General features: G+C 56.4%; 2 protein-coding genes and 1 long non-coding RNA gene across 4 annotated transcripts in view; 1 reads left to right on the forward strand and 2 right to left on the reverse strand.

Annotated features, from left to right (window-relative positions):
- FBXO47 (F-box protein 47) overlaps positions 1-749 on the forward strand; it is a 10,059-nt gene extending 9,310 nt beyond the window's left edge. The window contains 1 exon segment of the mRNA XM_005431161.2: positions 618-749. Within this exon segment, the coding sequence (XP_005431218.1) occupies positions 618-736 (119 nt within the window). The 3' untranslated portion in view covers positions 737-749.
- Positions 750-4,016: 3,267 nt separating this feature from the next.
- On the reverse strand, positions 4,017-5,302 carry LOC115949125. Of its 2 annotated transcripts, XR_004082752.1 has the most exons (3): positions 5,288-5,302; positions 4,812-5,086; positions 4,017-4,420 (listed from the first exon to the last, which is right to left on the reverse strand). It is a non-coding gene; the product is annotated as an uncharacterized LOC115949125 (long non-coding RNA). The 2 variants fall into 2 exon arrangements; XR_004082751.1 differs by lacking the exon at positions 5,288-5,302 and having other exon boundaries at positions 4,812-5,143.
- Positions 5,303-5,651: 349 nt separating this feature from the next.
- The window catches only part of LASP1 (LIM and SH3 protein 1), a 32,034-nt gene continuing 17,960 nt past the window's right edge, over positions 5,652-19,725 (reverse strand). Inside the window, exons 3-7 of the mRNA XM_031065456.1 lie at positions 16,539-16,625; positions 11,710-11,817; positions 9,132-9,276; positions 8,108-8,205; positions 5,652-7,752 (exon numbers count right to left, since the gene is read on the reverse strand). Coding sequence (XP_030921316.1) covers positions 7,579-7,752; positions 8,108-8,205; positions 9,132-9,276; positions 11,710-11,817; positions 16,539-16,625 — 612 coding nt within the window. The 3' untranslated portion in view covers positions 5,652-7,578. The remainder of the gene's footprint in view (positions 7,753-8,107; positions 8,206-9,131; positions 9,277-11,709; positions 11,818-16,538; positions 16,626-19,725) is intronic.

Genomic DNA, 19,725 nt, shown 5'->3' on the forward strand with positions numbered 1-19,725 from the left:
TTTTATTATTTATTGTTATTGTTATTACTATTGCTATTATTATTATTAATTTTAAACTTATTTTAAATTACTACATTTTTAAAGGATTCCTAGTGCCATGGATGCTGAAACCAACAGTGGTTTAAAATCTGTCCCACCACAAAGCTGGGCCCAAAGTCCCTTTTGGGCTGAGCCTAAAGCTGCACCAGCTGCAGCTGCTGCCTGGGCTCAGCCCTGCTGGAGCCTCAGGGACAATGGTGGAGCTGAGCTGGAGTGAGGAACACCCAGCTCAGCTTGGCCTAGCCCAGCTCCTTGGCTCACAATTGTTCCTGTCTGTCCCAGGACAGGCTGGAAAGAGTCTGGGAGAGCTCCTCCTGTGCTGCCATGGGCAGAGGATAAACCCAGCACTAAACTCAGGCTGAGCTCAGCTCCTCCTGTGCTGCCATGGGCAGAGGATAAACCCAGCACTAAACTCAGGCTGAGCTCAGCTCCTCCTGCGCTGCCATGGGCAGAGGATAAACCCAGCACAAGCTCAGGCTGCTGCCTCCCTCTGCTGAGAGCTCTGCCTCAGGGGGATTCACATCCTGAGCTTCACTGGGTGAATTCCTTCATTTCACTCCTTTTCTGTGCCCTGCCAGGGGAGAGGGATGAGGAGGACAGCAGCTTCCTGAACCTGTTCCACCTGATGAACGCACAGGCCAACTTCCACAAGGAAATCCTCTACCTGGCCATGGGCAGCACCAGCAGCACCTCCTGAGCTCCACGGAGCCCTCCCCTGTCCCTGCTGGATTCCTCTTTCTTTTCCTTTGAACTTTTGCAGAGAAGTCTCAGATTATTTCTGAATTTCCCATCCCAGTAGGAGCTGGGGTGGCAGAAGTTGGGCCCATCCGTGCCAGGCCAGCTGAGTGAGCTCATGGAGGGCTTGGGGAGTGGAATTCCATCCACTCTGCTCCTCGAGGGAAGAGGGCTGGGAACACAAACTGCATTCTTTTCCCACTGTGCATGTTTGCACACACAATAAATATGACATGGTTTCCATAGCTGATGTGCAGACACCAAGTGAAGCTCGTGTTGTCTTAGCCCAGAACCCAAAACATTCTGAGCTCTTACATTTGTTTTCTCTTGGGAATCTGAGGAGAAAGGGAGGGATGGGATTTGAGGAGCTGCATTTTTTCCAGCTTGCCAAGGTCTCTGACTCAGGCTCTGTGCCAGAAATGCTCCATGGTTTGTCCATTCAGCTTTAGGGAAAGGTGATTTCTGAAAGCAATTCCAGTGCTTTGATCAACCAAGGCATTTCTTCCTCTCAATCTCCAGGTTTTAGAAAGCAAAAGGAACTTCAAATCTCTCCCCCTGCCCCAGGTTGAAGTGTTTTAGGATTTAGCCAAGTTGAAGACACCCATTTAAACACATTAAATTAGAACACTGGTTCATTAAATGGATAAATTTAAATTTAAATATTTAAATTGATAAATGTTTGCTGCTCAGAGAAGGGTTTGATTTTCTGCTCCGTTGCCTTCCAGACCAACCCCTGTGATGGCAATAAAAGGCACTCACACCCTCTGTGCTGTTTGCAGCCTCCAGGTTCCTGAAGAGCCGCTTTCCCCACCCCAATATTCCCTTCCCAAACCTTCCCTCGCACCAGCTTTCCCCCATTTAGCTCGGGAGTTTTGGGAACAGCTGCAGCGGGACCGATTTGTGTCAGCTGTCCCCACCTGCTCCCACCAGCTGCCACCTGGGAGCAGCTCGGCAAAGTTTGAGTGCCCAAAATCCTGGCGGCGCTTGTGGAATCCACAATTCCGGGCAGGATCCGCCTCCGGGACATCGTTGGCGGTGGTGCCGGTAGATGGCAGAGGTGAAACCTTCCCAGCGGCTGGAAAACGCTGGGAACATCCCTTTTTTTTTTCCCCTCTGGCTGCTCGAAGGTGACGTTTTAAGTGCGCTGCAACGCGTGATTTCTGAAAGGAGAGAAATTCCAGGCTCCGCTTTCCACTCCGGGAACCGAACGTGTCTGGAGTGAACCCGAAATGTGAGGAGAAAACAGCCGCGATGTGAGAACGGGAAAACGCCACCAGGGATCTCCAGCCCGGGTCCTTGTCTGTCCCTTTATCCTCAGAAGCCGCTCCCGATCGATAATTCCAGCGGATGGGAGCAGGAGAAGGGAGCAGAGCCCGGCCCTCTGTGTGTCCCTGTCCCGCCGTGTCCCGGGTCATTCCCGGCCAGGAGAAGCCAGAAATTCCAGCCGGGCACAAGGGGGGCCTTTATGAGAGCTCAGCCAGGGGAAAAGGGAAAAGGGAGCTCTTTGATTCCCTGGAGCAGCCGGCGGGGCTGGAATGTCAGCCCGGCGCTGCTCCTGGTGAATTATTGATGGCTTTATTAATTGTCATTAACTGCTCACTCCCAGCGCCTCAGGGAGTGCTTGGAAGGGACATTAAAGCCCATCCCGTGCCACTCCTGTCCCAGGGTGCTCCAAGCCCTGTCCAGGCTGGCCTGGGACACTTCAGGGATGTTTGGTGGCAGTTTTTTGTCACATTTCCATCAAACAGCACTTTCCTTCCCAAAGAAGTGAAGCCCAGTCCCACTTCCTTGCCCAGTTTGGGGTGATCTGGGAAATGCCACCAGCCCTGCTCCCTCCTTTTCCAGCTCCCCTTGGAGCAGCTCAAACACTGACAGGATCCAGGTCCAGACAAGCTGGGATGGAGGGACTCGAGGAAAGGGTGATTTTCCTTTTGCTGCCAAATTTTGACAGCTGCAGTGGCGAGTGGGTAAAAGCCAGAGCCAGGAGCAAATCCCCCATGCCAGGGCGGCAGGGCTGGATCCTGGCTGCATCCTGAGATGTGTCCCTGCCCTCCGTGCCCCTTTGGCTGCCTGCAAACCCCTCTCCTGCCCTGGCTCCCTTTTGCCACCCTTCCCCACCTTCCAGCACGGAGCTGGGGCCTGCAGGAAGGGATTTCTCTGCCGAGCTGGCAGCTCTGTGAGGCCTGGGAGTCAGAGGAAAGGATCGTTCCTGGTTTCACACTCAGCTGAGTTTCCATTCCTCACATTCCTCTTTACTCACTCTGCCCTCATCCCTGCAGATGTCGGCTCCACACGCGGCCTGAGGGAGGGGAGGTTGTTGAGAACACGACTTGTGCCTGCAGAAATTCCTCCCGGAATATTTCAGGCTCCTGATTCCCGGCTATATTTGGTGCTGGAGAGAGGGAGCAGCGTTTCCTCACCTCGGGGACTCAGCGAGAGGGAGGCTCCAGGAACGCCCCGGGGTGAAATCCCCAGCCTGGAGTTTCTCTCGGGAGTTTTACTGGCAGGAAATTGCAGTGTGGAGCATTCAGCTGGCAGCCCTGACCACATCCAGCATTCCCAGGCTCTGAAATCTCTCTCTTTTTCCCTCTCCTGGAAGTCACAGCTGCCCATTCCTGCATTTCCTGGCCCCCTGCTCTCCCTGGATCCTGTTCTCTCACACGCTTGTGTGGAGCTTCCAGGGACAGCTGAAAGGGCACAAAGTTCTCCCCATTATGGATATTTCAGGTGTTTATTGCTTAAAAAAAAATATAAAACTCTGTGAGACACAGGAAGGTGAAAATTTTGCCTTCTAGGAGGGTGAAACTTTCAGTCATTTCCCGTGAGTGGCAGTGGGAGAGCAGGGATGGATGCAGGGCTTCAAAACAGGACAGGAAAAATCCTCCTGATGCCCCAAACACCTCCCCAGGCATCTCCAAGTGGAGGAAAAACAAAGCTCTGAAATGTTCTTTCCATCCCACAGAAATTTCCATTGTGCTAAAAGCCTTCCTTTTCCTATCCAAGGCCTCCTGGAGCTTTCCCTAACACCAGAGAGGGACTCGAGTGAGGGGTGGGGACATTCAGGGAGGGGACAGGCTGGTGGAGCCCCCTCCCCAGGGACAGCCACTCATGCTGAGGTGCCTCAGGCTGGATTTCCGATCTCTGGCATTCCCGGGATGCCCTGGATCCCTCTGCCCTCCCGGGGTTTGTCCCTGGAGCCGCGTGTCCCCCACCCCCATCCCCGCAGTGACACCAGAGCCATCTTCCCTCTCCCGTGTCATTCCTCTTTATTCCACTCCCTGAACATCGCTCATCAAAAATAGAAGCCTCTTCCTAAAATTAAGCCCAGACGAGCGGCCTCGGACCGAGGGGACAGGACACAAAATGGGGGGGACAGGATCCTTCTCACCCCCCTGGGGACAGCGCGTGCGTCACCGGGAGCATCCCAGGTCCCGGCAGCGGGAGGGACACGGGTCCTGACAGGGTGAAGGACACGGGTCCTGACAGGGGGATTAGCCGGGTCCCGGCAGCGGGACAGCCCCTCGGAGCCCCCTCCCGTGTCCCCCCATTCCCGTTCCCGGCTCCGTGACCGCTCCGCGCTCCGTGCTGGGCTCGCAGAGGTTAACGCTGTTCCAGAAGGCTCCGAGGGACGCGCACCGGGCGGAGGCTGCGGGAGAGAAGGAGAAAGGAGAGGCCGATGTGAGAGAGCCGGGCCTGGAGCTGCGGAGAACAGGAGGATGGAGCAGCTCCGTGCGGGAGCAGCCGCCCCCGGCCCCGGGCGGCTCCTTTGGCTCCGGAGGATGACGCAGCCGGGATCCCGCCCGGTTTCTCCCCGAGCTGCTCCATTGCCCCCAGCTCGGGAACAAAAGCCACCGGGCCGTGCTGCGGGAGCGGCTTTGCCAATAAACCCGGCAGCCGCTGCGCAGAGCCCGGGGCTGAACGGCCTGGGCTGGAAAATCCCTCCCAAATCCAACAGCACCGACCCCCACACTGCCCCCTGCTCCCCTCCCGGCACAATCCTCCCCCGAAACTCGCACCTGGAGGGGCTCGGAGCTCACCTGGCCGCCGCTCGGGGGGCGAGGCCGCTGCTGAGCCGCATCTTCGGCGGCGGCGGCTCCTTAGAGCATGTAAATGATGTAGGACAGGACCACCAGGCCGATGATGGCGAAAAACATCAGGATGAAAATGTCCAGCATGGCGAGGGAGGGAGGAGGAGGCGGCGGGGGCTGCGGGGCTCCGGGCAGCGCTGCTGGGCAGAGCCGCCCCCGCGTCCTCCCCTCCCCGCTCCGCTCAGGATGCACAGACGATGCCGGAGCTGATGGAGCCGCTTTTCCTGCGGGAGATCAAGGGATAAACCCCGGCGGACAGCCGGGCTCGGCCCAGCCCCGGCGCCCGGGGCCGTCTGTCCCCGTGGGGGTTGTTCTGTCCCCGCTCCTCACTTCAGGGGATGCCCACGGGGATGAGCCCCCATCCCATCCTTTAGGCAAAGCCGGGAAAAATGAGAAAATGAGCGCGGCCCCCACCCTGAAGTCACCTTGGCTGGTGCTGCTGGGGTGCCCCAGCACCGCCCTTGGCCTTCCCTGGCACCGCCGCTTTGTTCTCTTCGCTTTTTGAGCTGTTGATAAACAACATCCGTCCCAAGACACCCGCCAGATGTTCATTAAACCCCGCTGGAATTCCCACACCTGCATTCCCAGGGCTCCAAGGAAAGCCCTCGGCTGAGGGGGGGCTCCAAAACACCCCTGGGCTGTCCAAAGGCAGGGGATGAGCCCAGGAGCTGCAGCCCAGGAGGGTCCCCAGGTGTGTCCCAAACCCCAGCTCTGGAAGCCTCCCCTTGTCCCAAAACCAAGCAGGAAAAATGGCCAGAAAAGTGGCCATAATCAAAGCCAGCACAATCAGCAGGTAAAAATTAAACTTTTATTTTCAATCCGAGTAAACCAGCAAGAGAATCGATGGTCGGGTTGTTCCATTCAGTGTGTTTTCAATTTTGTCTTTTTTTTTTTTGGATAAAAAGGCCAAATAATTTTGTAATTTTTTTTTTTTTTACAGGTGGGTGCTCAACCCAGGAAGGAGGACACAAGGACAAAACCCCAATTAAGCGACGGATCCCGAGGAAAACACGTTCTAAGCTCAGCACTGAGACACAACCAGGGAAGCTGGGATGGATGAGGTCTATTTTACACGTGATGAGAAGCAATTATTCAGCTTTCTAATTGTTCTTCTTCCTTGTAATTTCTTTTTTTTCTTTAACTCATTTATTTATTTATTTATTTTAAATACAGGTTTAGGTGCTTTTCAGCTATGAAAAAAAAGGCAAAAAAGTGCATAAAGTTGAGAGAAAAGGCAGAAATCAAGCAGTAAGAGGTTTGTTTCCCATGGCGGGGGTGAAAGGAGCATGGGAGGGGAGAATTTAGGGACAATGGTTTTGAGGGAGGATTAAAAAAAGATCTGTATCCCAAAAGGGAATTTCCTGTGTTATTTGGTCCATTAAAAAAGGGTTTATTCACATTGAGGCTCCCCCCCCCCATTCCCAGACAAGAACGTGATTAAGAAGAGGATTCAGCAGGGAGAGGAGGCTCCCCCTGCCCTTGTGCTCCCTGTTTTAGCACCAGCTGGGATTCCCACCCCGGGCAGCCCATCCTGGCTGCTCCTGCCCTGCTGTCACCCCAAATCCCCATCCCCAATCCCTCTGCAGCCACAATTCCCTTTTCCCAGCGTTGACTCTGCCCCCAATCCCAACCCCCGAGGAAGGGAGGTGGCCCAAGGAATGTCTCACTCAGCTGCTTTGGTCCCTTATTCCCGATTTTCCTGTGGGAATAACGAAGGTGGAGCTTCCCCCTGGGAGCCTCCTGGCCCCACAGCGCTCCGGGCAGGGGGACACCCCCACTGTCCCAGGTCCTGCTCCCGGAACCCTCTGGAGGTCTCTGCTCCTCCCTCCCTGCCCAGTTCCAGTTTAACCCAACCCTGATCCCCCCCAGGAGCTCTGGAGCCCGGAGGAGAAAGGGGACAGGGACGTGCTCTGACGTTTTGGTCCGTGACACAATCCCAAAGTGGTCCCAAAGAGCTGCCACCAGCGCTGGGAATGAGAGGTGTGGGGTGGCTGGGGGTGTCACAGCACCCAGGGGACAGTGACCCGGGATGGGCCCAGAGGGGTGGCAGCACTCAGCAGCAGCAGCAGGAGGAGGAGAAAAGCAGGAAAATTCTGGGTGGGGGGAAAAAGCTCCTCCAGGGGACCCCCAGAGTGAGCTGGAGCTCTGAAGGGGGCTGATCCCAGCCTGGGGGGCTGATCCCAATCTGGGGGGGCTCATCCCAGCTCCAAAGGCCTCAGCCCAGCCCAGCCCTCCAGCCAGGACAAGCCCCAGGGCTGCTCCTGCACCGGAGGGCTCAGGACAGCCCAGCCCAAGTCAGGAGCAGCCAGAGCAGAGAGGTTTGGTTGGAGATTTGAGCTCAAACCTTTCCTGCCCCGGGCACTGAGGGGAGTGAGGATTGAGGGCAGCCAGGAGCAGGATGAGCCAGAGCTGGGCCGAGCAGGGGGAGCTGCCAGCCCACCCCGAGCCCAGGGTGAGCCCCCCTCGCTTTCCCCACCCCACAGCGGGAATTTGGTCCTAAGGCGGCCTCTCCCGCCCTTTCCTGGCATCCCGGTGGCCGGGAGGGCAGGACAGGAGGGACAGAGGGGACAGGAGGAGAAATGCCCTGGAGCTTTGATCCCCACCCCGCACGGCCCCGAAACCGGAGGAGACACGGCTCGAAGGGCGGAGTGGGCGGGGAGGGGACAAGAGCCGCAGCCACGGGGAGGGGACACAGGGCAGGGCCGCGTCACTGGGCTCAGATGGCCTCCACGTAGTTGGCCGGGAGCATGCCCGTGTCCCCCGTGCGCTCCACCGTGCCGTACATCCAGCCGTCATCGATCTGCTGCACGTTGATGATGGTGTCCCCGTCCTGGAAGGACACCTCGTCCTCGTCCGCCGCGTTGTAGTCATAGACGGCACGGAAACGCTTCTGTGGGGACACGGGGACATTGTCACAGCGCCAGGGGACGTGGGGATGGTCACTGTCACAGCCCCAGGGGACACGGGGGTCACTGTTACAGACCCAGGGGACATGAAGGTCACTGGCACAGCCCCTCCCTGGGGACAGGCTGGGAGCTGAATCTGAGTGGCTCTCAGTGCCCAAACCGAGCATCCAACCACCCCAAACCGAGCATCCAACCACCCCAAACCTGAGCATCCAACCCTCCCAAAACGGCTCATCCTGGGGCTGAGGGAGCAGAGGGATCCCTGTGGTGGGAACTGGGGGGCTGAGGGAGCACAGGGATCCCCAGGGTGGGGGATTTGGGGGGCTGGGCTGAACTCACCCCCCCTCCGGCCGGGGCGTTGCGCTGTGAGGAGACCGGAGTTGGCTCCTTGTAGCCGTAGGACTGGGATGGAGGTGGCTGCTGCTGCTGCTGGTAAACTGGGGAGGGACAGAGGGGTGAACTGGGATGGGGAGGGACAGGGGATCCTGAACTGGGATGGGGAGGGAAGGATGAATTCTGCACTGGGATGTGGCTGGATCCTGCACTGGGATTTGGCTGGATCCATTCACTGGGATTTGGAAGAATCCTACGCTAGGATGTGGAGGAAGGATGGATCCTGCCCTCGGATTTGAGTGGATCCTGCCCTGGGATTTGGAGGGAAGGATGGATCCTACACTGGGATTTGGGTGGATCCTGCCCTGGGATGTGAGTGGATCCATGAACTGGGATTTGGGTGGATCCATGAACGGGGATGTGGGCAGATCCTGCACTGGGATGTGGAGGGAAGGATGGATCCTGCACTGAGATTTGAGTGGCTCCATGAACTGGGATTTGGGTGGATCCATGTACTGGGACGTGGCTGGATCCATTGACTGGGATTTGGAGGGATCCTGCCCTAGGATGTGGAGGGAAGGATAGATCCATGAACTGGGATTTGAGTGGATCCCGCACTGGGATTTGGGGGGATTCTGCACTGGGATGTGGAGGGAAGGATGGATCCTGCACTGGGATTCGAGCGGATCCATGAACTGGGATTTGGGTGGATCCTACACTGGGATGTGCATGGATCCTACACTGGGATGTGGAGGGAAGGGTGGATCCTGCCCTGGGATTTGGGGGGATCCTGCACTGGGATGTGGAGGGAAGGGTGGATCCTGCCCTGGGATTTGGGGGGGATCCTGCACTGGGATGTGGAGGGAAGAGTGGATCCTGCCCTGGGATTTGGGGGGATCCTGCACTGGGACTTGGGTGGATCCATGAACTGGGATTTGAGTGGATCCTCCACTGGGCTTTGGGCGGATCCCGCACTGTGATTTTGGGATGTGGGGGATGCCGAGGAGCCCCGGGGCTGTCCCCCCCCCACCTGTGGCTCCGGGCTGGCCGTGCTGCTGCTGCTGCTCCACTCTCCGGTAGGCGCCGCTCTCCGGGGAATTGCGGCGCTCCGGCTCCGAGCCCTCGCTGGGGCTGGGCCCCATCCGGCTCCGCTCGAACTCCTCGTGGTACTTGATCTGCAATGGGGGGGGCACAGCTCAGAGCTCGGCCCTGCTGCAGCAGCTCCGCCCAGGGAAAGGGGGTTGGGACAAGGAAACGGCCTCGGGGCAGGTTCGGATTGGAAATGAGGGAGAATTCCTTCAGAAAAGGGAGTCAGCGTCCCTGGAAGGGTTAAAAGCCCATGGGCTGCTGGTGAGGCAGTGCTGGGTTCATGGACTCGATGCTTTTCCAGCCTGAAGGGTTCTGGATTCCATCCCTCCAGCCTGAAGGGTTCTGGATCCTTCCCCTCATCCCAGCTCGGCTCTTTTTGGCACCCCAGCAAATCCCGGGTGCTCCTTCCCACTCCCCCCCTGCTCAGAGCAGCTCCAGGCACACACGGGACAGGACAGGAGGAGCTTTCCATGCCCTGTGGGTGGGGTGAGGAATTGTTTCAGGATGGGATTGACCCCAGATGCACCTCCCAAACCACGGGAAAACGGGAGCAAAATCTCCTTTAGGAATTCTGGTGTGCAACCCCCAGTCTGGGGGGGACACAGGAGGGAAGGGTTAACCCAGCCACGGGGGTGTGAGGGCAAAAATTACCAATTAACTCCTTGCTGTTAATGAGTGCATTCCCACCAAGAAGCAGCAGGGGCCTGGGAATGTGCCCTGGTTAAACAGTGATGGACTGGAGGGCACTGGGAGCTGGGCACGGCTGGAGCAGAGAGAGCCCCGGGGGCAGCACCTGGGGACCCCGGGAGGCTGGGACAGCCCAGGGACAGGGACAGCCTTGGGATCAGGGACAGCCTCGGGAAGAGCCTTGGGAACATCAGGATCAGCCCCAGGAGCAGGGACAGCCCCAGGAACAGCCCTAGGACAGATTTGGGAACAGGGACAGCCTCAGGAACAGCCCCCAGGATGGGCTCAGGAACAGCCCCAGGAACAAGGACAGGAGCAGGAACAGCCTCAGGAGCAGGAACAGCCCCAAGAACAGCCCCAGGAGCAGAAACAGCCCCAGGAACAGCCCCAGGACTGGTTCAGGATGAGGGGAACAGCCCCAGGAGCAGAAACAGCCCCAGGAACAGCCCCAGGACTGGTTCAGGATGAGGGGAACAGCCCCAGGAGCAGAGACAGCTCCAGGACAGGCTGAGGATCAGGGACAGCTCCAGAACAAAAAACAGGAGCAGAAACAGCCCCAGGAACAAGAACAGGAACAGGGATAGCCCCAGGATGGGCTCAGGAACAGCCCCAGGAGCAGGAGCAGCCCCAGGACGGGCTCAGGCCGTGCCCAGCCCCATTCCCAGGGGTTTTCCCCACCTGTCCCCACCCCTGAGGCCGTTCTGGGGCAGGGCCGGGCTAGCCCCACCTCCCCTGGCCCTGGGGACAGCGCTGGGGGCTGCGTCTCCCTAAGTGGGTCACGGCCACCCAGGCTGGCAGCCAGGCACGGGAAGTGCTGGAAATGCTGGCAGAGGGTGAGGGGCAGGGCAGGGCCACCAGGCAGCTCTGTGCTGTCATTTCATGTCCCCAAACCGCCCCGGATCCGCCCCAAACCCAGCCCCAGTGAAGCTGCCAGCTCAGAGCTGCCCCAGGGAGAACCCTCCAGCTCGGATCCCATTCCCTGCCTGGGGTCTGGTGAATCCATCACATCCTGGGGATGGCTGGGAGCTGCACAATGGGATCGGAAAAAGAGGGAATAAAAATCCCCCTAGGTTTTTGTGTGAGCTCCTGTTGTGGCACCATCTCCCTGCATTGCAAACCCCTTCTCTAAAATGAATATTAAGTAATTGTCTCCCTAAAATGACTATTAAGTAATGAATGGTCTCCCTAAAATTATTATTAAGTAAACAGCAGTGTCCCTAAAATTACTATTAAGTAATGAATAGTCTCCCTAAAATTACTATTAAATAATGAATAGTCTCTCTAAAATTACTATGAAATCTCCCTAAAATTACTATGAAATCTCCTTAAAATTACTATTAAATTTCCCTAAAATTACTATTAAATTTCCCTAAAATTACTATTAAATTTCCCTAAAATTACTATTAAATTTCCCTAAAATTACTATTAAATTTCCCTAAAATTACTATTAAATTTCCCTAAAATTACTATTAAATTTCCCTAAAATTACTATTAAGTCTCCCTAAAATTACTATGAAATCTCCCTAAAATTACTATGAAATCTCCCTAAAATCACTATGAAATCTCCCTAAAATCACTATGACATTTCCCTAAAATTACTATGAAATCTCCCTAAAATCACTATTAATGCCTAATTACTATAACCATTTGTATCCCACGATAAAAATCAGATTCTGGTCACCGGATCAGCCTCCCCTCTCCTCCTCACAGAGGCTGATTTGTGCCAGGACTGCAGGAACCTGTGACCCCGGCGCTGTTTGTCAGCAGCTGTCCCCTCCCTTCTCCCCATGGAGGTCACGGCGGTGTCACAGCAGGGACGAGAAGCCACTCACGTTGCTGATCTGATCCTGAGTCTTCTTGATCCTCTGCAGCTCGGGGGTGTCGGCCACCACGCTGAAACCCTTCCCTTTGTTCTTCTCGAACTCCTCCTTGTAGCGGATCTGGGGGCGGCAGCAAAACAGGTTTGAGCAGGGGAGAGAGGAGGGACAGGGCACAGCTGAGACCCAGGGCTTCCCCAGGGGAGCAGGTCCTGCCAGGGCTCCTGCCTCGCTCAGGGGCACCCTCGGAGCATCCCCAGTGAATTCCTGAGCATTCCTGGACATCCCTGAGCCTCCCAGTGCATCCCCAGTGAATTCCTGAGCATCCCTGAACATCCCAGCGCATCTCCGCACATCTCTGAGCATTCTTGAACCTCCCAGTGCATCCCTCAACATTCCTGAGCCTCCCAGTGCATCCCCAGTGAATTCCTGAGCATCCCTGAACATCCCTGTCCATCCCTTAACATCCCTGAGCCTCCCTGCACATTCCTGAGCATTCTTGTGCCTCCCTGAATATCCCCAGCGAATCCCTGAGCATTCTTGGACATCCCTGAACATCCCTACATATCCCAGTGCATCTCTGCACATCCCTGAGCATTCCTGAACATCCCTGAACCTCCCAGTGCATCCCTCAACATTCCTGAGCCTCCTTGAGCATCCCTGAACATCCCAGTGCATCCCTGAGCATCCCAGTGCATCCCTGAGCATCCCTCAACATTCCCGAGCCTCCTTGAGCATCCCTGAACATCCCTGCACATCCTTGAGCATTCCTGTGCATCCTCAAACATCCCAGTGCATCTCTGAACATCCCTAAACAGCCCCGAACATCCCTGAGCCTCCCTGAACATCCCCAGTGAATTCCTGAGCATTCCTGGACATCCCTGAGCATCCCTAAGGCTCCCTGAACATCCCTAAATATCCCAGTGCATCCCTGCACATCCCTGAACCTCCCTCAACATCCCTAAACCTCCCTCAACATCCCTGAGAATTCCAGGCAGGAAAGACAAGGAATCACTGAGCAAGCAGCCAGTCCCAAGGGAGGGCAGATCCTCTGATAGATAAATCCCGTGGTTTTACCCTCCTAAATCCCACCCTGCTCCATCTCCTTTGGTTTTTCACCCTGCTGATGTTCAGGACACAGGAATTCAGCCCTAAAAAACCTGGCAGCACCCCCCTGATGATGATGATGATGAGAATAATTTAACAAATTAATTAACCCCACAATTAATTTTCCTGTGGGGGAGCTGTTCCCTCCATGCCGTGACTCCAAGTGCATCCATGAGTTATCAAAGGGAGCCAGAAAAAAATCTTCAAAAAACCCTTCACACATCAAACCCTCCCCTTTTTGTCACCAGCACTGAGGTGACACTGGGTCAGGACAGGAGTGGCACTGCCACCCCCACATGGCACCCTTGGGCAGGAAGGGCTGTGCCCAAATTCCCCCCCAGGAAAGGCTCAGAAAAGGAGCCCCAGGATGGGAACCTGCAATTTCCCTGCCACACGTGGGCTGGGAGAAGCAGCCTGTGGGCACCAGGGTGGCACTTTGGGGACACTTTTGGCCTGACAGGACATCATTATCCAGCAGCTTCCCGTGAGCGGAACGGGAGGCGCCTCCTCGGGGACACAAATAGAGGGGACAGAGGAGTGACACAGAACTGCTGTGGCCTGGCCCTGCCACCCACCCTGTCCCTGGCACCCTGCCCCTGCAGGTGCCCAGTGTCCCATCCCTGACACCCTGTCTCTGTCACCCATCCTTGCAGCTCATTGTCCTTGTCACCCCATCCCTGTCACCCCATCCCCCCCCCCCTATTCCACATTGTCCCATTATTGCCATCCCATCCCTGGGGGTGGTGAGCATCCTGTCCCCATCATCCCCACCCTGCCCCTCATCCTTGTCACCCCATCCCTGTCATCCCCATCCAGATCCTCATCCTTGTCACCCTACCCCATAACCTCTGATATCCCAGCATTCCTGGATCCCAAATTTCTGATATCCCCCCATTCATAATCCCAAACCTCCTGCATCCCAACCTCCTGGATCCCCTACTTCTGATATCCCCCCCATTTGTTATTCCAAACCTCCTACACCCCAAACATCCTGGATCCCAAATCTCTGATACCCCCCCCTATTCATTATCCCAAACCTCCTGCATCCCTCCCTTTCTGTATCCCACCCCTCCCAGCCCCTCTGCAGGGTCTCTCCCACCCCCCAGAGCTTCCCCCTGCCCAGCACCCACAGAAATCCCCTCTGCAGCTCATCCTGCTGGGGAGGTGACCCTGAGGAGCCCCTGGCCTGCCCTGCAGGAGGCTCTTCCACCCCTGAGCCACCCCAGCTCCATCCGAGCACCCCATTCCTGTCACCCCATCCCCGTGGGTATCCAGGACCCCATCCCTGTAATCCCATCCCTGTGACCCCATCCCAGCTCCATCCCAGTACCCCATCCCTGTCACCCCACCCCTGTGGGTGCCCAGTGTCCCATCCCTGTCACCCCAGTGTCCCCTGAGCCTGGCAGGCCCCAGGAGCTGGGCACACCTGGCACAGGGGACAAGGGACATGAGACAGGGACTGAGCTGTGGCGACCAACCCATGGAACAAGAGCCCCCCTCCCTTCAGGGCTGTGCCCCACCCAGCTTGAGGGGCTGTGAGTCCCCCCCGGGCTCAGGAGAGCCCAGGCAGAGCTCAACCCCCTCCCCTGGCTCTGCTTCCATCGACAACAACCCAGGGAAAGCCTGGAGACTCCAGAGCAGCAGCAGCAGCTCCGTGGTTGCCATGGAAAAGCCACGGTGTCCCCTTGTCCCTGCCACCCCCCTGTCCCTGTCATCGCTGTGTGGACACAAATCCAGCCCCAGGCTGGGCTCAGCTCTGAGCCTGAGGCAGGGCTGGGAGAAAAGCTGAGCTTTGGGGACAAAAGTTGAGCTTTGGGGACCCCATTTTGGCCCTGGTCCTGCAGGTGAGGCTCCCCCATCCTCCCCCTCCTCCTGGAGGAATTCCCAAGGATTCAGCTCCTGGCACTGTCGTGCTAATGGGAGGAGAAGGAAGAAGGTCACAGCATCCTTTGGAGCAGGGCAGGCAGGGATCTGATCCCAATCCCCAAAAAACGACTGGAAACAGCAGGGAAAAAAATCCCAAAAAAACAGCAGGGAAAAAAAATCCCAGAAAACAGCAGCAGGGAAAAAATCCCAGGAAACAGCAGCAGGGAAAAAATCCCAGGAAACAGCAGCAGGGAAAAAAAAATCCCAGAAAACAGGAGGGAAAAAATAAAAAAAAAAAACAGCAGGGAAAATCCCTGCCCAGAAGAGGCAGCAGGCCCTGCTGCCAGCACCCTGGGCTGTCCTAGTGCCCCTCTTCCAAGGAAAAAAGGGAATTGGGTGCAGGAATCCCAGGGCAGCTGCCCCATGGAGCTCTCCTGGCAGACAGGATTGCCTCTGGATGGGATTTTTTCCAGCACAGTGAGCTCGGCTCGTGAGCAGGGCTGACATCAAATCTCTCAGCACGGCTCAGGGGATGCTCCAGCACAGCCAGAGCCCAGGAAAACCTGGAATGGTCACAGCTGGAAAAGCCCTGTGAGCTCAGAGTCCAAGCATGCCCCAGTTCACCATTAACCCACGTGCCCAAGCTGGGTTTGGGACATTTCCAGGGATGGTGACCCCACCACTGCCCCTTGCAATGCCTCACAACCCTTCCAGTGAATGGTTTTTCCCTGATTTCCACCCTAGACCTTCCCTGGAACAACGTGAGGCTGTTTCCTCTCACCCTGACAATTGATGGGAAAGCCTGAATCCCACCTGGCTCCTTCCAGGGATTTGTTGGGATTGGGAAGGACCCCCCTGATCCTCCTTTTCCGGAGGGAAAGGAGCAGCTGAGGGAGATGGGGAAGGGGCTCAGCCTCTCCTGGTGCTCCAGCCCCTTCCCCAGGCAGGCTCACACACCTTCCCAACACTCATTCCTGCACTTCCAGCAGTTCTCCTACAAAACTGAAGCTCCCATCCCTCTTCCCAAAGTTCTGGAGCAGAAGGAAATCCGTGATCACCACAAGGACAATCCCTGAGCCCACACCCAGCAGGGAATGGCTGAGCCAGGGTCACCTGCAGGGGACAAAGCCTGGCCAGCAGCCTGTCCCACAGGCTCTGCCCTTCCCAGAAAAATCAGGAATTCTCCTCCAAGCCAGCCCTGCTCCCTTGCAGCTGTTTGTTCTCCCAAGGTTCAGGTTCACAGGAAACATTTGGAATGGGTTGGGGATGGGGTGGGAAATGGATTTGTAGGAAATTTTTATAAGTTTGACAGAAGGTTTACAAAGTTTGTACTTGTATGCAAGCTCTCTTATTTGAGGTAAGAAATGTCGACTTGGGAATGTTATGGAATAGGATGGATATTGTTGAGAGAGAAATGAAATTAGAAATAAGTTTCAAAGGAGGGTTCTGTAAATGAGGCTAGATGCTTTGGAGAAGTAGAATTATCAAAGTTGTGTTGCAGTGGGACTGAGGAGGGAGGGGTTTGGGAAGCAGCCAGAGAATCATGGAATTGTCAATCATGGAATTCCAATGGACTTGGAGTTGCCAATTCCAAGGCTGGAAGGGCCCCTCTGGAGAGGGAACCCAGAGAAATCCCAAAACATGGAACCTTCAGAGACAGAAATGCAATGGGGAAAGGTCAGGGTGGGCTTTTCCCATGGGAATTTGGGAAGCACACAGAAAATCATGGAATTTTCAGGGCTGAAAGGGCCCCTCTGGAGAGGGAATGCATAGAAATTCCCAAGCCATGGAACCCCGAGAGACAAAAATGCCATGGGGAAAGGTCAGGGTGGGTTTTCCCCACGGGAATTTTGGGAATTGGAGGGGCTCACCTGGCTCTGGAGCTCACTCTGCTGCTTTAGGCGCAGGTTCTCGGGCGTGTCTGCCACCATGGTGAAGGATTGCTTGGGGTAGTGTCTGCAGAGGGAAGGAAAGGGTTAATGCCACCATCCCCTGTCCCCACCTGCCCAGGGGCTCAGGCACAGCAGAGCAATTCCCACCAGGGAATTCATGGAATTGTGGAGTCATTCAGGCTGGAAAAGCCCTCCAGGATCATCGAGCCAAACAGTGTCACCCCAAACCTGTGTCCCCCCAAACCTGAGTCCCCAGGGGCCACACCCAAGTGCTGAGAACATTCCAGGGGTTTTGTCCCACTCCTGAGGAGCCAGAGCTGGCCCCAGGCCCTGCATGCTGGTCCCACAGCTCTGCCTGGAGCAAGAGCAGCATTCCCAGCCTGGCAGAGCCCTCCACGGCCCAGAATTCCCAGGAAAAGCCCTGGGAGGAAACCCAACCCAGAAGAGATCTGAATTCCCAGATCATGAATTCCCCCAGGGAATCCCAGAGCATTCCCAGCTCTATGAGGAGAGCCAAGAGCCCCAGCCCAAACCATTCCTGGGATTCTAGAAGATCTCAGACCATGAATTCCCCCTGGGAATCCCTGAGCATTCCCAGCACTTCTGCCCCGGGTTTTTACAAACCCCGAGGGTTCTCCCTGTGGCTCAGCAGTGCTTTTATCCAACATTGCCAATGTGAACATCCCAACATCCCCCAGGAAAGGCACAGAGAAGGACACGGCCCAGCCAAGGGCAGAGGCTCCTCTGAAACCAGAGCAGCTCAGGCAGAGCCCAGAGCATCCACAGAATTCACAGAATAACAAGAAGAGACCTTCAAGATCATCGAGTCCAACTCAGCCCCAACAACTCAACCCAACCCTGGCACCCAGAGCCACATCCAGGCTTTGTTAACCACCTCCAGGGATGGTGACTCCACCACCTCCCCAGGCAGAACATTCCAGAACTTTATCACATTTCTGTAAATAACTTTTTCCTGATATCCAACCTAAATTTCCCTTGGTGCAGCTCGAGGCTGTGTGCTCTGGTTGTGTCAGTTCCTGGAGACAGAGCCCAGCCCCAGCTGAGCACAGGCACCTTTCAGGAGCTGTGCAGAGCAGTGAGGGCACCCCTGAGTCTCCTTTTCTCCAGCTGAGCACCCCCAGCTCCCTCAGGGGTTCCTCATGGGGTTTGTGCTCCAGACCCCTCACCAGCCTCATCTGGACACATCCCAGCCCCTCCTAAATTGGGGGGTGGCCTCACCGGTGACAATTCCAGAGGAAGAAAGACCCCCCTGCTCCTGCTGGCCCCACCATCCCTGATCTGCCAGCCAGGATCTCCCATTGCCATGGCAACCTCATCCCTGCCCCGGGCACTGATAACAGGGAGGAGATCAGGCCCCAGCAGGCACCGCTGGCCAGGAGGGCTGGGAAAGGCAGAAATCCATCCCTGTGCAGCTCAGGAGAACGGGGAAAACCACGGGAGGAGGAGGAGGAGGGAATGAAAAACAACCCAGACAACAACAACAAGCAGCCTGGCTGGAGTGAATGCAGTGCTGTGTCCTGCTCCAGCCCAGCCTGGGCGAGCAGCAGACAGCCAGGGATGAAGCTGGGATTAGGTTTCCTTGGGATTTTGAGGAAATCTTGCAAGGATTTGAGGCAGCTTTTGCTCAGCCCTGAGTTAGCAGGCAGGAGGGAGCCGTCTGTGCTGGGTGTGGGATGCACAAAATTCGGGATTCTCCCCCGGGATCGGGAATTGCTTTTCCATCAGTTCCCTGGGGAGAAGGTGTTTCAGCCCTTAGGGAATTCAAGGCTGGAGGAGGGGGATCTGGGATGGAATCTGGGATGGGATCCTGGGATGGGACCCAGATTTTGGTGGGTGTTGGGAATGCTGGGCTGGTGCTGCTGCAGTGCCCAGGGTGGGTGTGAGGAGCCCAACACCGGCCAGACAGGGATTATCCCAGGGATTGATGGAGAGGAGCAGGGAGATCTTAGGAATGGAGCTAACAGGCAGCCAGGGGGGATTGGGTGGGGAACTTTGGGGTCTCTCCTCACTGCTGGCATCCCTCCATCCCTTTATCCGTCCATCCAATCCCCCTGCCTGCAGTCTGCACACAATTCCCTGCTGGAATGGCTGTCCCACGGATCCCAGTCACACACAAGGACAGAGGAGCTGCTCCCTGCAGAGGATGGAGCAGGAAAACCCTCCCTTGAGCTCACCGGGAGCCCAGGAGGAAACTTAAGGAAAAGCCACCTCTGGATGCAGCTGGAAAAGTGAGGGGAGACTCCTCAGGGGCTGCAGCTCCTCATGGGGGGAGTGGAGGGACAGCTCTGGTCTCTGGGACAGGGACAGGACAAGGGAAGGGTGAAGCTGTGCCTGGGAGGTTCAGGCTGGATTTCGGGAAAGGTTCCCAGCTCCACAGGGAATGGGCACGGCCCTGAGGCTGCCAGAGCTCCAGGAGGGTTTGGACAACTCTCTCAGGGACAGGAGGGGGATTTTGGGGTGTCTGTGCAGGGCCTGGGGTTGGATGGATGATCCCTGAGAGTCCCAGAGCTCCAGGAATGTCTGGACAACACCCCGAAACAGGCTGGGATTGTTGGGCTGTCTGGGGTGAGCCTCATGATCCTTGGGGGTCCCTTAAACTCAGAACATTCCAGGATTCCACACAGAACAGCACAGGGCATGGCAGGAACCCCAAACACAACACCACAGGCAGCACTGCCACAGCAGGAGGGACCCCTTTCCACCCTCAAAACCCCCAAAAACCCCACAAAACCCTGGCTCCTGCTGCCAGCAGCCCAGACCAGGCAGCTTTTGTGGCGCTGCTAAATCAGGTCAGAGGAATCTCCCCGGGCTCAGCTCCCATCTGGCGCCGGCATTAGGGGCGGGCTGAGGCTGAGCACGGCAATTCCCGAGCATGGAAATTCATCCCTCTGAGCACGGAGATTCCCAGGGGATGGAAATTCATCCCTCTGAGCCTGGAGGTTCCCAGGATGGAAATTCATCCCTCTGAGCCTGGAGATTCCCAGGGCATAGAAATTCATCCCTCTGAGCACAGCAATTCCCAGGGGATGGAAATTCATCCCTCTGAGCCTGGAGGTTCCCAGGATGGAAATTCATCCCTCTGAGCACGGAGATTCCTGGGGATGGAAATTCATCCCTCTGAGCACAGCAATTCCTGGGGATGGAA

This window comes from Geospiza fortis, unplaced genomic scaffold (genome assembly GCF_000277835.1).
Source record: "Geospiza fortis unplaced genomic scaffold, GeoFor_1.0 scaffold2556, whole genome shotgun sequence".
Lineage (NCBI taxonomy): Eukaryota > Metazoa > Chordata > Aves > Passeriformes > Thraupidae > Geospiza > Geospiza fortis.